At 63.4% G+C, this 12,661-nt stretch overlaps 1 protein-coding gene across 2 annotated transcripts; it reads right to left on the bottom strand.

The window, feature by feature from the left end:
• Positions 1-1,848: 1,848 nt before the first annotated feature.
• On the bottom strand, positions 1,849-10,995 carry S100A16 (S100 calcium binding protein A16). 2 transcript variants are annotated; one of them, XM_067539312.1, is made up of 3 exons: positions 10,882-10,995; positions 3,746-3,906; positions 1,849-3,378 (listed from the first exon to the last, which is right to left on the bottom strand). In XM_067539312.1, the coding sequence occupies exons 2-3, from the start codon at positions 3,896-3,898 to the stop codon at positions 3,214-3,216; spliced, it is 318 nt and encodes a 105-aa protein (XP_067395413.1). In that variant the 5' UTR covers positions 3,899-3,906; positions 10,882-10,995; the 3' UTR covers positions 1,849-3,213. The 2 variants fall into 2 exon arrangements, with proteins under 2 accessions (XP_067395413.1, XP_067395412.1); XM_067539311.1 differs by lacking the exon at positions 10,882-10,995 and adding an exon at positions 6,740-6,860.
• Positions 10,996-12,661: the final 1,666 nt, after the last annotated feature.

Here is a 12,661-nt window from a genome sequence, read left to right as displayed (position 1 = left end):
ACGATGGCAGAGGGGCATTGCTGGCACACGATGGCGTACGTTACATTAGTGGATGTGCAGGTGACTGAGCCCCTGCTGGTGTGGCTAGCACTTATGATGGTGTCACTAGTCGATGTGGGGCAGAGCCGGCAGCGGGTTCGGTGCAGGGGTAGGTCCCTGGGTTCGTGTTCTCCTTGTGTGGTGTACGGTTGCTGGTGAGTGTTTGCTGCAGGCTGGGGGCTGCCTGTAAGCAAGGATAGGCCTGCCTCCCACGGCTTGAGCGAGAGTATGGCAGGAGCTCGATCGTTGGGGGGCCAGGGGTGTGTGTCATAGCCCCTATGTTGCTAGCAATGGCTGGAGATTCTCCGTTAGCTCCCGCGGCGAGGCCCTGGCTTTCGGAGCAGGGGGGATGGGTTCGGTTCCCCTGGGTGCCCAGACGGCTGTGGATTCTCTGCAGCTCCATAAGGCCCCGGAGAGCTGAGCCTTGCGGCAGAGAGGATCCGGGGGCTGGGCCTGCAGCACTGCCGGGCAGCCAGGGGTGCTGGGGGGCAGAGGGGAGCACGGGGCCTGCCTGCATCCAGCCGCCTGTGTGCAGAATCCCCTTTACGCTAAGCGCAGCCCTGCCTGTCTCCTCTGCAGGGAGGGACCCGCCTCGCCCCAGGGGCATCTGGTGGCCGGGGCAGAGTATCAGACGCTGCACCCCACGGACCCTGGCTGGGGCTGCCAGAGAGGGATGGGAGCAGGGCAAATACCCCGGTTCCCAGCCTCCCCACAGCTGGGCTCAGCCGCGGCTCCCAGCTCAGCCCCAGGGGCCAGGCCCGTAGGAAGTGCGAGGACCAGGCCGGTCTCTCAGGGCAGGAGATAAAGATTTAGGTCCTGGCTCTCCCTGGCTGGCTTCTGACCCTGCCCCCCGTCCCTTGGGGGTCCCCCTCTGTGCTGAGCTGGAGCCCCCACATCCTTCCCTGGGGGGCAGAGCATGAGCCCCCCAAATCTGACGCTCAGGTTCCAGGGCCCTCCCCCAGCGCCGCACCTTGGGGATCCAGCCCACTCGGACTCTGGGGGTCCCGTCCCCCCCCGCCCTGCTCACAAACGGGGGAGACGACTCATCGCTCGTCAGGCCCCCTCTGAACGGACTGGCGCTTTTATTACTGTTGGAGACGGGCTGGGGCGCGGCTGGGAGCCAGGACTCCTGGGTTCAGTTCTCACTTCGGGACGGGAAGCGGGGCTAGCGGGTGAGAGCTGGGGGCTGGCAAGCCAGGACTCGCGCGGGCTATGCCTGGGGGCGGAGGGGGGGGGAGAATGGAAGGCGGGAGGCTTGGGGTCTGTGCCCAGCTCCGGGAAGGGGGTGGTGTCTGGTAGTTAGAGCAGAGGGCTGGGAATCAGGACTCCTGGGTTCTTTCCCCAGCTCTGCTCCTGCCTCCCTGGGTGACGCTGAGGAAAACACATCTCATTTTGCCTCAGTTTCCCCATCTGTAAAATGGGGGTAACGCTATTGAACGGTGTTTGTGCCTGGGACGAGAGCTGCTGCCCGCGTCCACGGACGTTTCAGCAAGGAGCCTCGGGTGAGAAAACCTGCCTTGTGGTGACAGCCCAAGGGGCTCCGTCCGCTGGGGGGATAAGGGGTGACGTGAGCCCGGCCCACGAGTCCGTACACGGGGAACAAATGCTCAGGCTAGCAGAGCAAGGCCGCGTAGGAGCCAACGGCTGGGCTGTCACCCTGCTGCTGCCTCAGGCATTCTCCGGGCACCGTGGCCCCAGGTCGATGGCGATATCCCCGACCTCGCGGGTGGGTTCACGAGGCCCGGCACGGTGCTGTGAGCTACGCGCCCGGGGGCGAGGCAGAGCCCTGGCAAAGGACACAGACGCCGATGCCACTCCAAACTTTATTGCCATGACATTCACAGTCTGACGCTTGCGCCAGTTCACGGCGGGAGAAGGGGGGAGATGTTAGGGCAGGTCAGGCGGGACCCACAGCCCCCGTGGGCCCCACAGAACTATGGTGACGGTCAGCAAAGGGGAAGGACAGATTTCTTATCAGCTCAGATGGACAGTTACGCTCGTCGGTCTCCCCGCAGGGAGCCCCTGGCAGCCAGCCGCATGCCAGCGTAGGGCTAGAATCCCGAGTCAGACGGCCAGCTGAGAACGGGACCCATTCATGTCATAGATGGGGGTCGATGTTCATGCCCCGGAATCTCTGCCGGGGGGGGCAGCCCAATGGGGCCTGCAGGGAGGGCAACGAGGGCAGAGTCTGGCACAGCATGTCCAGGAAGGAGAGTCACCAAGGGGCTGTGTCCCCTCCACCCCGGTCTGTGCTGAGACCCCCCAGCCAGTCCTGCAGGGGTCGGGGGATTTCACCCCTCCCTGCCAGCCCAGCTCCCGCCGTCGTTCTGCCAGGCAGGGCTCAGCCGCAGGCCAGGAAGGGTTCAAACCCGCCCACGTTCATTGGAGCCAGAGAAGGACAGGCCCTCATCCCACCCTCCGCCCCCCAGCCCTGCAGGACCCCCGTACACTAGCACGGGGAGCCCTGCACAGACGGCTGTGTCCTCACCCTGGGGGATTAGCCCAGCCCCAGAGCATGCGCGCACACACGCACACACACACACACACACACACACCCGTTTCTCAGCAGCAGGGTTTCAAAGATCACCTTAGCATCGGGAGCGAGCAATGGAGGGAGCCGGGGAAAAGCAGCGAACAGGCGGCAATTCCTTGTCCTGTGCGTGTGTCAGCGTGTGTGTGTGTCGGGGTGTGTGTCCCTGCTGTGCCCCCTTCTTGCTGGGACAGCGCAGATCTGCTTTCTTGGCATGTGTCACATAAGCCCTATACTGCAAAGAGCCACGGGCGATTCTCCTCCTGTAGCTGTGGCGCTATGGCTCAGGGGTGAGGCTACAGGAGGCCACAGATCTGCCACGTGACACTTGCTGACAAGGCCGGGAGGCGGCTGCCAGGGGGTGCCCCAGATGCTGATGGGTGTCTCTGCTGCCCCGTGGGCCGGCCCGGCCGTGGGGTAGGGGAAGGAGGAGCCCCTCGAAGGCAGCTGCTGGCTATGGGGTGTGAGGCTCCGAGCCCCAGCTGGCAGAACCCCTCTCCCTGGGAGGAGCCGGCCTCGGGGACGCCGTGGGGGGGAGGGAATGGCACATGGCCCGGGGGGGGAGGGGAGCAGCGGGGGGCAGCCCTAGTGGGGAGCGCCGGGGAGTGGGGGGCCGGCGGGGCTGCAGGCTCCCTGGGGCCGTGTTATTTGGTGAACTTGGTGCCGGGGTCCTGCTGGCGGATGAGGCAGGCGATGGGGCTGGCGATGCCCCCGATCAGGGTCCAGTACTCCTCAAAGCTGATCAGCCCGTCTTTGTTCTCGTCCAGGTCACAGATGAGCTTGTCGGCCGCGCGCTTGTTCCCGGTGTCCTGGGGAGAGAGCGCGGAGCTGTTCACAGGCCGGCGGCCGGGCGGGGACACCTGCGGAACTGGACCGAGACCCCCAACCGCGCCTCCCGCCGGGGCCTGCCCACAGACTCGCATGAGAGCCAAGTTTGGTCACTACCCACCAGGGGCCAGTGTGTCCTGTGGCCCGTGCGCTCACGCTCATACACCAGTGTTCCCCGTGGCGTGGCAGGGCCGGGCGCCGCCCATGTGCTCACGCTCACACACTAGCATCCCCGTGGCAGGGCCGGGAGCTGCCCGTGTGCTCACGCTCACACACTAGCATCCCCGTGGCAGGGCCGGGCACTGCCCATGCGCTCACGCTCACACACGAGCATCCCCCCGGTCTCACCGTCAGCATGTGGTTGAGCTCCCGGCTCAGCATCTTGCGGAAATCCTTCTTTTTGATGCGCCGGGGTTTCTTGCAGCACCCGCTGGCGTACTTATCGAAGTTCTTCACCAGCATGTGCAGGGCCCACTCCAGCTCCGACGCGTTCCCCGACATCTCCGTCCCTGCAACGGTAACGGAGCCGCGGCGTGAGCCTCGTCGGCCCAGCGCCACTGCTGCAGCCTCTGGGGGTGACCCCCCTTCCCTGTGCACCTCCCCGTGGAAGCACTGCTCCCCTTTCCAGGGGGCAACTGATCTGGGCAAACTCTGATCTCGGTTCTCCCCGGCCCATCCCTGGTCAATATTCCCTTGTATAGGGCCCGTGGTATAACCGGCCTGCAGCCCCCCGTGCTGCAGGGCTAGTTGTTATTTCACATGCTCGTGGCCCTCGTGTGTGCAGTAGGAGCCAGCCCCTACAAACCAGGACACGCCCCGTGTGTGACCTGGTCGTCACAGGCAGAATACAGCCTCAGAGGGATTTCAGAAGGGGGGCGGGGACGGACTGTACAGACGTTAGCGGGGGGGCAGCTGGAGGTGCTGGTGGCGGGTCGGGGGACACAGGAGGGAGCAGGGGTGGGCCGAGCCAAGCCAGGCAGAGGTTTGAAGGGGGGAGCCTGGGGTTTGCTGGGGCAGGAAGAGGGAAGCAGAGAAGCCGAGTCCAAGCAGCCCCCAGGTCCTGCCCCTGCTCCCCGTGACACCCCAGTAAACCCAGCAGCGCCGGCGTCGGGACGGGCGCAGAGCCTCTCGCAGCGCCAGGCCAGCCAGCACCGCCTTGGTCGACCCCCGGCAGATGCAGCCCCTCAGCCCTGGACGGAGCAGCAAGAGGGGTTCCTGTCACCCCGGAACTTCTCCTCGCCTCGGCGCCGTCAAGCCGCTCCCCTGAACCACGGGGCAGAAAGAGTGGGGGGGGGAGGGCTTGACCCCTTTCCCAGCGAGTCTGGTTCTCTTTAAAGGGGAGAGATCCGAGACCCACAACCCTGGAGCCTGAAAGTCCCTCCGCCCCAGGGAGGCCGCCCCACACGCTGCCCAGCGATGTGGTGGGGCGCGCTGCAGCGTTTCCTCTGTTGCTTTGTGCTGATCACTTCACCCCGGAGCAGGAATGCGCCCAGGGCTCCAGCCAAAGGGGAAAGGGACAAGACGGGGCATGTCCGGGCGTGGGGCCCGGGGGGGTCGTTTCCATGGTGTCGAGCACAAAGAAACACCCAGGGACAAAGGGAGTCGGGGGCGGATCAAGCCTGGGAACTTGGCAGGAAGGAGGCTGGGCCGAACGGGGCTCAACAGGGAGCTGCTGGAGAAAGAGCAGGAATTCCTGGGTGAAATCATGGCTGCCAACACTGGCGCGTTTATCGCAAGTCACCCAGGGTTCAATGTTTTCCTTAAAGTCCCAGCTCCTGGAGTCAGGAGATTCTGTACTAACAGGAGTGTCCCGTGTGAGACACGAGAGGTCCTTGCCCTGCTGTGTTTGGCACTGAGCTGGGTGCTGCATCTAGTTCGGGGCACCCCACCTCAGGAAAGACAGGGACAAACCAGAGAGTCCAGAGGAGAGCAACAGAAATGAGCCGAGGTTGAGAAAACCTGATCTCCGGGGAAAGGTTAAAAACTGGGCCCTGAGAACGGTCTGCGAATACGTGAAGGGCTGTTATACGGAGGACAGGGGTGATTGTTCTCTGTCCCCATTGGAGGCCGGAGAAGAAGTCGGGGGCTTCATCTGCAGCAGGGGAGACGGAGGTTAGATGTTTGGAAGAACCCCCTGACACGAAGGGCCATTACGCACTGGAACACGGTGCCTAGGGTGCGGGTGAAAGCCCCGGCATGGGAGGTTTTTAAGAGCAGGTTGGACAAACCAGTCAGGGTTGGTCCAGGTTTGCTTGGTCCTGCCTCCGGCTGAGGCTGGCCTCGCGGGGGCCCGTCCGGCCCTGCATTGCCAGATTCTATGAGCCGCGAAAATTGCAGCTTTCATTCTTTTTAAGTCCGGTTTTGGTGCTTGGGGCTGGACAGGAGAGTTTGACAACGTGCCCCGAGAGCGTCCTAGAGCCTCCATCGCTGGAAGGGGAAGAGACAGAACCCCAGGCATCCTTTGTTTAAAATCTCCAAAGTTTTAAGCCAGTCCCAGGATTTTTTGAATGTTCCCGGTGGGCGCGACGGGGAAATTCTCCAGCCTGGGCTACGCAGGAGGCCAGGCTGGATGTCAGTGACCGTCTTTTCACGCAGGGTCCCGGACTGGGGCTGTACAGGTCAGACGAGACAATCAGCCGCTCCCTCCGGGCCGTAACATTGCAAATGAAGCTGTGAACTCCACGGCGCCTCCTCAGGCTGCGACGGGAACAGCACCCTGGCCCCTCTGGAGTGAATGTACAGCTCCCAACACCTGCAGCTGTCTGACTCCTCCCCTTTCCTGCCCCTCCCATCTCCTTTCCCCCAGGCTCCCACCTCCTCCTAGGTACAGATGATAACAGTAATTACCGGGGCTGGCGTAACCTGCTGCCCGGCGTTCATCGGAAAGGAATGGGGCTGGTTCCCAGCCGATCCAGAGGGGTGTGGGAGGAGGAGATGCAATGGGCTGTAATTATCGGCCGGTCCTTGTCTTGCCACCCAGCCCTGGGTGCATCCTACCGGAGATGCTTCATGCCAAAACCCTCCCAATGGAAACCCCAGCCCAGCCCAGCAGCGTGGAACGAAGAGGGGCAGGGTATGAGGCAACCTGGTTGCATGGGGGAAGAGGGAGCCGCCCAGGGCTAATTGCAGCCCTGCAATGGGCACGGTCCCATTGCAGCCGCCCCAGCATGCTGGGCGAGGAGTGGAAGGGCCCCGGAGACCAAGCTCCTCTCTAGACACTGGCTCTCCCCGGGGAGCAGATCGTCCAGGCGGGAGGGGGACTCGCCCTGCCCCTGGCTAGACAGTGCTGGATTGTCCTTGCACCTCGGGCCGGCGCAGTGTCCAGTACCGGACGTTCTTTACCTGCTGCTCTCAGGCGGCTCTCAGCTAGTCCCATCCCCTGTAGCCGAGCCAGGCACCTCAGCCCAAATCGGATCCAGCCAAGCACCCTCGGCAGAAAGCTCTGCTTCCCCCCCTCCCTGGAGTTCCCGGCACCGAGGGGCATGTGCTGCGCACTCAAGCCGATAGGCTGGGCTTGCATCCACGTCCAGCACAGGGAGGGAGGGGAAGTGCGTCCCATTGTTCGCCTTTCCTCTTTCCTGCCCGCTGGCTGCCCTTGCCAGGGCCTGGCCCGCTCCGGCGAGGCACACGGCCCGCTCGCTAGGCAGCGTGCTGCCCAGTTAAAGGGGTGCGTGGCCATCTCACACTGAGACCTGCCCGGGGAGGGCTGGGCGCGCATCGGGCCGTGCTGGCGGAAATTGGTCCTGGTTCCATTAACTTCCAAGTCGTGATGCTGACCGATCCCGCTGCGGATCTGCCCCTCGGTCCTGGGGCTCGGTCCAGACTTCGCACCCCCACGGTCGCTCCAGGGGATTGACTGGGTTCAGCGAGAACAGGACCAGCTCCGACGAGCTGTGGACAGGAGGGTGCCGCGTCCATTGCCTCTTCCCTGCCGGCAGGAGGGGCCGGCACAGGGTCGCCCTTTCTCTGCGGTGCCTTCCCCGCCCCTCGGCCAGGCCTTTCTCCCAACGCCCCAGGCGATGCACCGGACTGCTGGAGGGAATCTGCCGTAGGCCAGGGGCTCTCCACTGGAAAATGTCTCCAGAGGAAGCGCGTGCGTTTCCCTTTGCTCAGTTCCTAGGGTGCCTTTCCCCGGGCACACGAGTGCTGGGGTCCGGTCGCGCGGGGCTCGGGTCTGCTTTATCTCTGGGGCAGGGCTTGGAGGCTCCCATGCCGGCAGAGCGTGTCCTGTGTCAGCGGCTGATCCTCAGCTCAGATGCTACCATGCGATCCCTGCTGGCCACCCAGCCGGGAGGGGACGCTCCTGCGTTAGAAAACATCCCAGTGATAGCACCCCGCGTGCTCTGTTCACGTCCAGCCTCTTCGAGGTCCCAGGCGAGGTGCACCACACCGGAGCCTGCCTGAGAGAAACGCTCCGTTCCAGCCGGTGGTTCGGCTGCCTCCTTGCACTGGGCACAGATCTTTTCTTCTTCTATGTTTGCACCACACACCTGGGGCCAGATCCTGCACTGGCGTAAATCAGCACCCGTCCACGGAAGTCCAAGACCGGCGGCACCCTGGCTGAAGTCCAGGGAGAGACGCCCGGGTAGCCAGCGCAGTCCGTCCGGCCCCTGATCTTGTGTCTTCTCAAGCCCCTATTTGTTCTCCGCTTCCCCAGCTCTGCTCACGCCTTCGGAGTCTCCAGTCGTCCTCAGCCACAGCTGCCCTGAGCTGGCTCGGTGGCTTCCCTTCATCTTGTGCCCATCCCGCCCTGGAAGTCTCTGTCGGGGGGAATGTGACGAGGTTTGGGCCCACGCTGTCTCCATCTCCCCAGATCTGCTCTGAAGCGACATGCCGGGATCCCAGGCCTCAAGGTTCGGTGGATGGGCCAGCCCCACGCAGGGCCTTCAGCTGCAAGAGGTGCAGCCCGTCTGGCTTCTTGCAGTGCTTTACCGCGCCCGCGTGGCGGGGCTGCTCCAGATACAGCCAGCTGGGCGTGCGTGCACACACACTGCCTAACCCCCATGGCTGACCCCGTGCCTCCTGGGACCGGGACCCCTGAGCATCCAGCACGCTCTTGCTGGAAGCTGGGGTAACTCCCAGACACGCTGCACTGCCTTGTGGGATGGAGGTTGGGGGGCTGGCTGGAGCGAGGGGCTCGGCTTGCAGCATCCCAGCCGTGGGGGGTGGAAACCGTCGCAGGCCGCATGGTTTCAGCCCGGCCAGAGCGACCGACCGTGTCCCAGCTGGCCCCGGGAGCGACTGGGAAGCGCTCGGGAAGGCCGGGGTGTGCAGACCCCAGCGCATCACAAACCAGCCGGCAGCCTGTGGGGCTCTGCTCTTTCTTCTTCCCGCTGACCCCTGGTCCAGTGGAATCGGGGACTCGGTCTACCTCCGGCCCCGTCCTGGGGCAGGAATCACCAGAACCTGGAAGTGGGGCTGAGTCCCCAGCAGCCAGCTGTGCGCCACGGCGTGCCAGCAGCAGCCACCACCCGGCCCCCGGCTGGGAGCGCCACGGTCAGCCTGCGACTCGCTGCCCCGACTCGGCCAGCCTTCCTCGCTCCACGCAGCGGCTCTGACGCCTCATAGCATCGCCCACCCTGGGCTGATGGGTCTTCACTTCTCAGAGGCCTTGCCCTGCCGCTTCTGCTGCGGATACCTAGGCATCTCTCTGTCTGTCTGTCTGCCGCATTTCAAACGCCTCCATCACTGGGCTGCCTAGCCCCCGATTGCCTCCCAGCGCCAGTCCGAATTAGGGCCCACGGTGTTTTCCCCGGCCTGCAATGCAGGTGGGCAGAGCAGCACAGCTTGGCATTTCCCCACCCCTGCCCTGTGAGTGTGGGCCTGGGGGAGACGATGCCCCTAAGCCCCTGGGCACCGTGCCGGGAGCCGAGCTGGGTTCTGAGCCTGCCTAGAGCTGCGCCCCATCGGGGGGGGCTTGGGGAGCCAGGGCCTGTGTTAGCGGGCGGGGGCCGGGGCGAGCGGACGCCGACAGCACGCGGGGAGGTTATGCTGCTGTGTGAATTCTGCGGGCGTTGGTGTGACCCAGATCAGATAAGCAAGACGGGACTTGACGTTTCCCCAGGGGGAGGCAGCCAGTTTCCCAACAGCCCTGCCCGCCCCCCTCCCGCGCCCGTCTCCCTGCCACAGCACCTCACGCCCGCTCGCTCTCTCTCACCGTCCGCCCTGGGAACGCAGGAGCCAGCCCGGCGCTGGCGTAGGAGGGAGTCCGCCGAGCCCCATCCCCTCCTGCCGGCGCTGCACGGGCACAAAGCTCAGCACCCAAATCTCCCCTGTCTCGAGGGACGTGTCCGGGTTGGGTCCCAGGGTCCCCGGCATCCCTCGCCTTTGCCGGGCCCAGAGCTCAGGCCGGGCCAGAAGGGACCATCCGCAGGCCACCAGCCCAGCCCTGAGCCCGACCAGCGGGAGCAGGCTGAAACGTCACCGCCCTCCGGAGAGTAACCGCCGAGCGCCACCGGCGGAGAACAGGAGGAACCAGCACCCGAGGCCCCCGCCATGGAAGGGAAGCGACGGGGGAAAGAGACCCAGATGATCCGTGGGGTCTTGGTTGCTCACGGCACCCCACCCCTCTCACCCGCTCACGCCCCCGCTTTCCTTTCCAGAGGGGCAGCGTGGGGTCCCGAAAGGAGCCTGGGGCTGGAAGAGTCCCCTAGCGCCGCCATGTCCTCGTGTAACGGGGGGAGAAGACAATGCGACCCCGGGCTGCCCGGGGCCCGGGAGCTCCCGCACTGTGACAGCAGCGGGGTTACTGGTCGCTGGCGTTCAGGCCCCTCCCGCAGGCCATTTACTGCTCTTGAAAAATAACCAAGACAAATAGGAAAGAAGCAGCGCTGTCTCCACGGCTTCATTGCTGCCAGGTCGATCGATGGATCGTCCTCAGGTCTATTGATCTATCCGCAGACCCCCCCACCTCCCTGTATCCATCCATCCCTCCCTCCACACACCGCCCCAGGGAGCTGAGCCCCTGCTCATCTTCCACGCACACCTTCTCCCCCATTCCTTCATCCTCCCTCCGCTCTCTTCCCTCCTCAGGCCTCTCCTCTTCCCCGCCACCAGCTCCTGGAAGAGCCGGGCCTGCTCCTGTCCCCACAGGCGCGTCCAGCCAGCCCGCGGCAGCGAGTCGCCCAGCCCGGGAGGCCAGACGCAGGCTCAGGCCCGCGCTCTGCAAACAGCTGTGCACGCCGGGCTTTGAACGTCTCGCTCCGGCTCAGCCTCCGAGGCCCACCCGCCCCTCGGCTGCCACAAGCTCCAAGCGCCGTCTAAACAGCTGTCCTCGGAGCTGGAGCAGGGGACCGGCCAGCCCACTGCGGGAGGCCGGCTGCCGCGGGCTGGGCTGCGTGGACGTGCCCTTCGAGGCCTGCCCTGGCCCGTCCTGCTGCCGTCGACAGGATGATTCGCTGCTAGGCCCTGACCTCCTAAAGCCGAATCAAACCATCCCAGAGCGCGGCACAAGGAGCCAGGGCAAAGTTGCTCGTGCCACTTACTTGGCGAGGCTGCAATCTGCCCTCCCTCGTGCAGGAGCCGTCTGCCAGGAGCGGAGCTCTCCCTGGGTCTGGCTCTCCCCTTCCGGCTGCTCCCGGATTTGCAGGGCGGGCAGGATGAAGAATGTGCCTCCCACTGCTGCTCTATGTTGCACACACATTGCGAGGCCTGGTCTTGGCTTTTAAAGAGACACGGCCCCATTTGGCAGAGGTTGACATCCCCGGGGCGTTCCTGGCTGGTTTTGGGGCTCGCCTCGGAAACGGCTTCAGGAATGAAACTGATTGCAAAACGCAGACCTGTCCGTCTGGGCAAGGCAAGCACCTTCCCACCGGTGATACACGGTATCGCTCACGCAGGCCAGGCCTGGGAAGCCTGGTCTACAGACGGAGGTTGCACCAAGGTAACTTTCCTTGTGTGAACGGGGGGCTGCCAGGTGGTCACCCACATTGCTGCCCTCAGCAGCTCCCTGGTCCTAGCTGGAAATGATGCAACCCATGCAGCTGTGTCTGGGTGGGAGTTGCATTGACCTGGTGGCAAAGCAGACGTATCCCACTGGACCAAACAGCCCCACAGGGCACCAGTGACTGCGGAAGAGAAGAGAAGGTCCAGCCGCTGTTAAGTCAACGTCAAACTTCTGTTCCCCTCAATTCAGGAAGCAAGAGACATTTTCCTAGGGCTGCTCCTCTGGGGTCACGGGTCGGATTCACACGTGTCAAATTGGAGCAACTCAGTTCGCTACAGTGGAGTCCCTCTGAATTTGCACCTATCAGAACCGAGCCCTGTGGTTTTAAGACTAAACCTGCCCCAGTTTCAGCCCTGCTCCCTCAAATTGGCTAAGCCAGACAAACCGTGTTTATGGAACATTCTGGCACAAATCCGGCCGCCAGTTTACTTCAGCTTTTTCCGGCCTGGCCATTAAGCAGTTTCCAAATCAAAGACCTTGGATGGCATTTGCACTCACAGACATGCCTCTGTAGTTACCTGCATTTAGCAAATTGTGTCCCTTTGCGTGTCTGCTTCAGAGACGCCAGAGATTAGATGCAGAGATTAGATACGTGAAGTTATTCTAAAATGCAAGTGTGTGGGTACAAACTGGACCACGCGGCTAAAACACAGGGCTATTAACCTGGGGGCAAAACCAGATTTTGTCAGCCCCACGTCCCGCCAGATTTGCTTGTGACATAAATTTTAAAGGAACAAAAGTTCCTCTTGCTCTGAATGTGCCACCCCGTTCATGCAATCTACCACAAAAGGGTGGAAATCCTGTCCTGATCCCTGCAGGCAAACGGCTCACACCCTGAATCATGGAGTTTCATTACTCCTCTTTCGCTGGCAGTGTCACACTCTCGTCCAGCCCTTTATTTTAAAAGCCAGCCAGGTCGGGCGTGCTCAGAATAGCTGTGTGTGCAATAAACTCACAGCCAGCTGATTATCCCTTGAGAGAACATTTCTCCCGGCTGACTCAATCCACTCGCATCCGCTGGAAGGGTCCAAAGCGCCTTGGGAGTCTCATAAGTGGCCACTACTCTTGCAAAATGAAGCCAGTGAGGCTCTGGGGGCCCGGCTGCGTGGAGCACTTTGCAGAGTCAGGTTCTTGGGGCGCCCAAATTGAGCCACCGAGGGCCAGGTTTTCAGCTCGATGTTCAAGTGCTCAGCACCTAATGTTCTCTGGGGCCCTGATGCAGCTGGGCCTGGGACCCAGCCTGCACCCAGCCACGGAGCTGACCCTCAGGGACAGGTTTTCCAGGCCTGCCAGGCACCTCCGTCGCTCTAGTTGAAGTT

Source organism: Emydura macquarii, unplaced genomic scaffold (assembly GCF_026122565.2).
Source record: "Emydura macquarii macquarii isolate MOO-44397 ecotype Brisbane River unplaced genomic scaffold, CSIRO-AGI_Emac_v2 contig_527, whole genome shotgun sequence".
NCBI lineage: Eukaryota > Metazoa > Chordata > Testudines > Chelidae > Emydura > Emydura macquarii.
Note: the sequence above shows the minus strand (reverse complement) of the source record. Positions and strands in the feature narration are given on the sequence as shown.

Excerpts from the sequence above, each read along its gene's own strand:
- S100A16 (XM_067539311.1), bottom strand. The coding sequence starts at position 6,773 with ATGGGACTAGCTGAGAGCCGCCTGAGAGCAGCAG. Across the intron at positions 3,907-6,739 it reads GAGCCGCCTGAGAGCAGCAG|GGACGGAGATGTCGGGGAAC; the intron begins GTAAAGAACGTC and ends TTACCGTTGCAG. Across the intron at positions 3,379-3,745 it reads AGCTCAACCACATGCTGACG|GACACCGGGAACAAGCGCGC; the intron begins GTGAGACCGGGG and ends CTCTCTCCCCAG.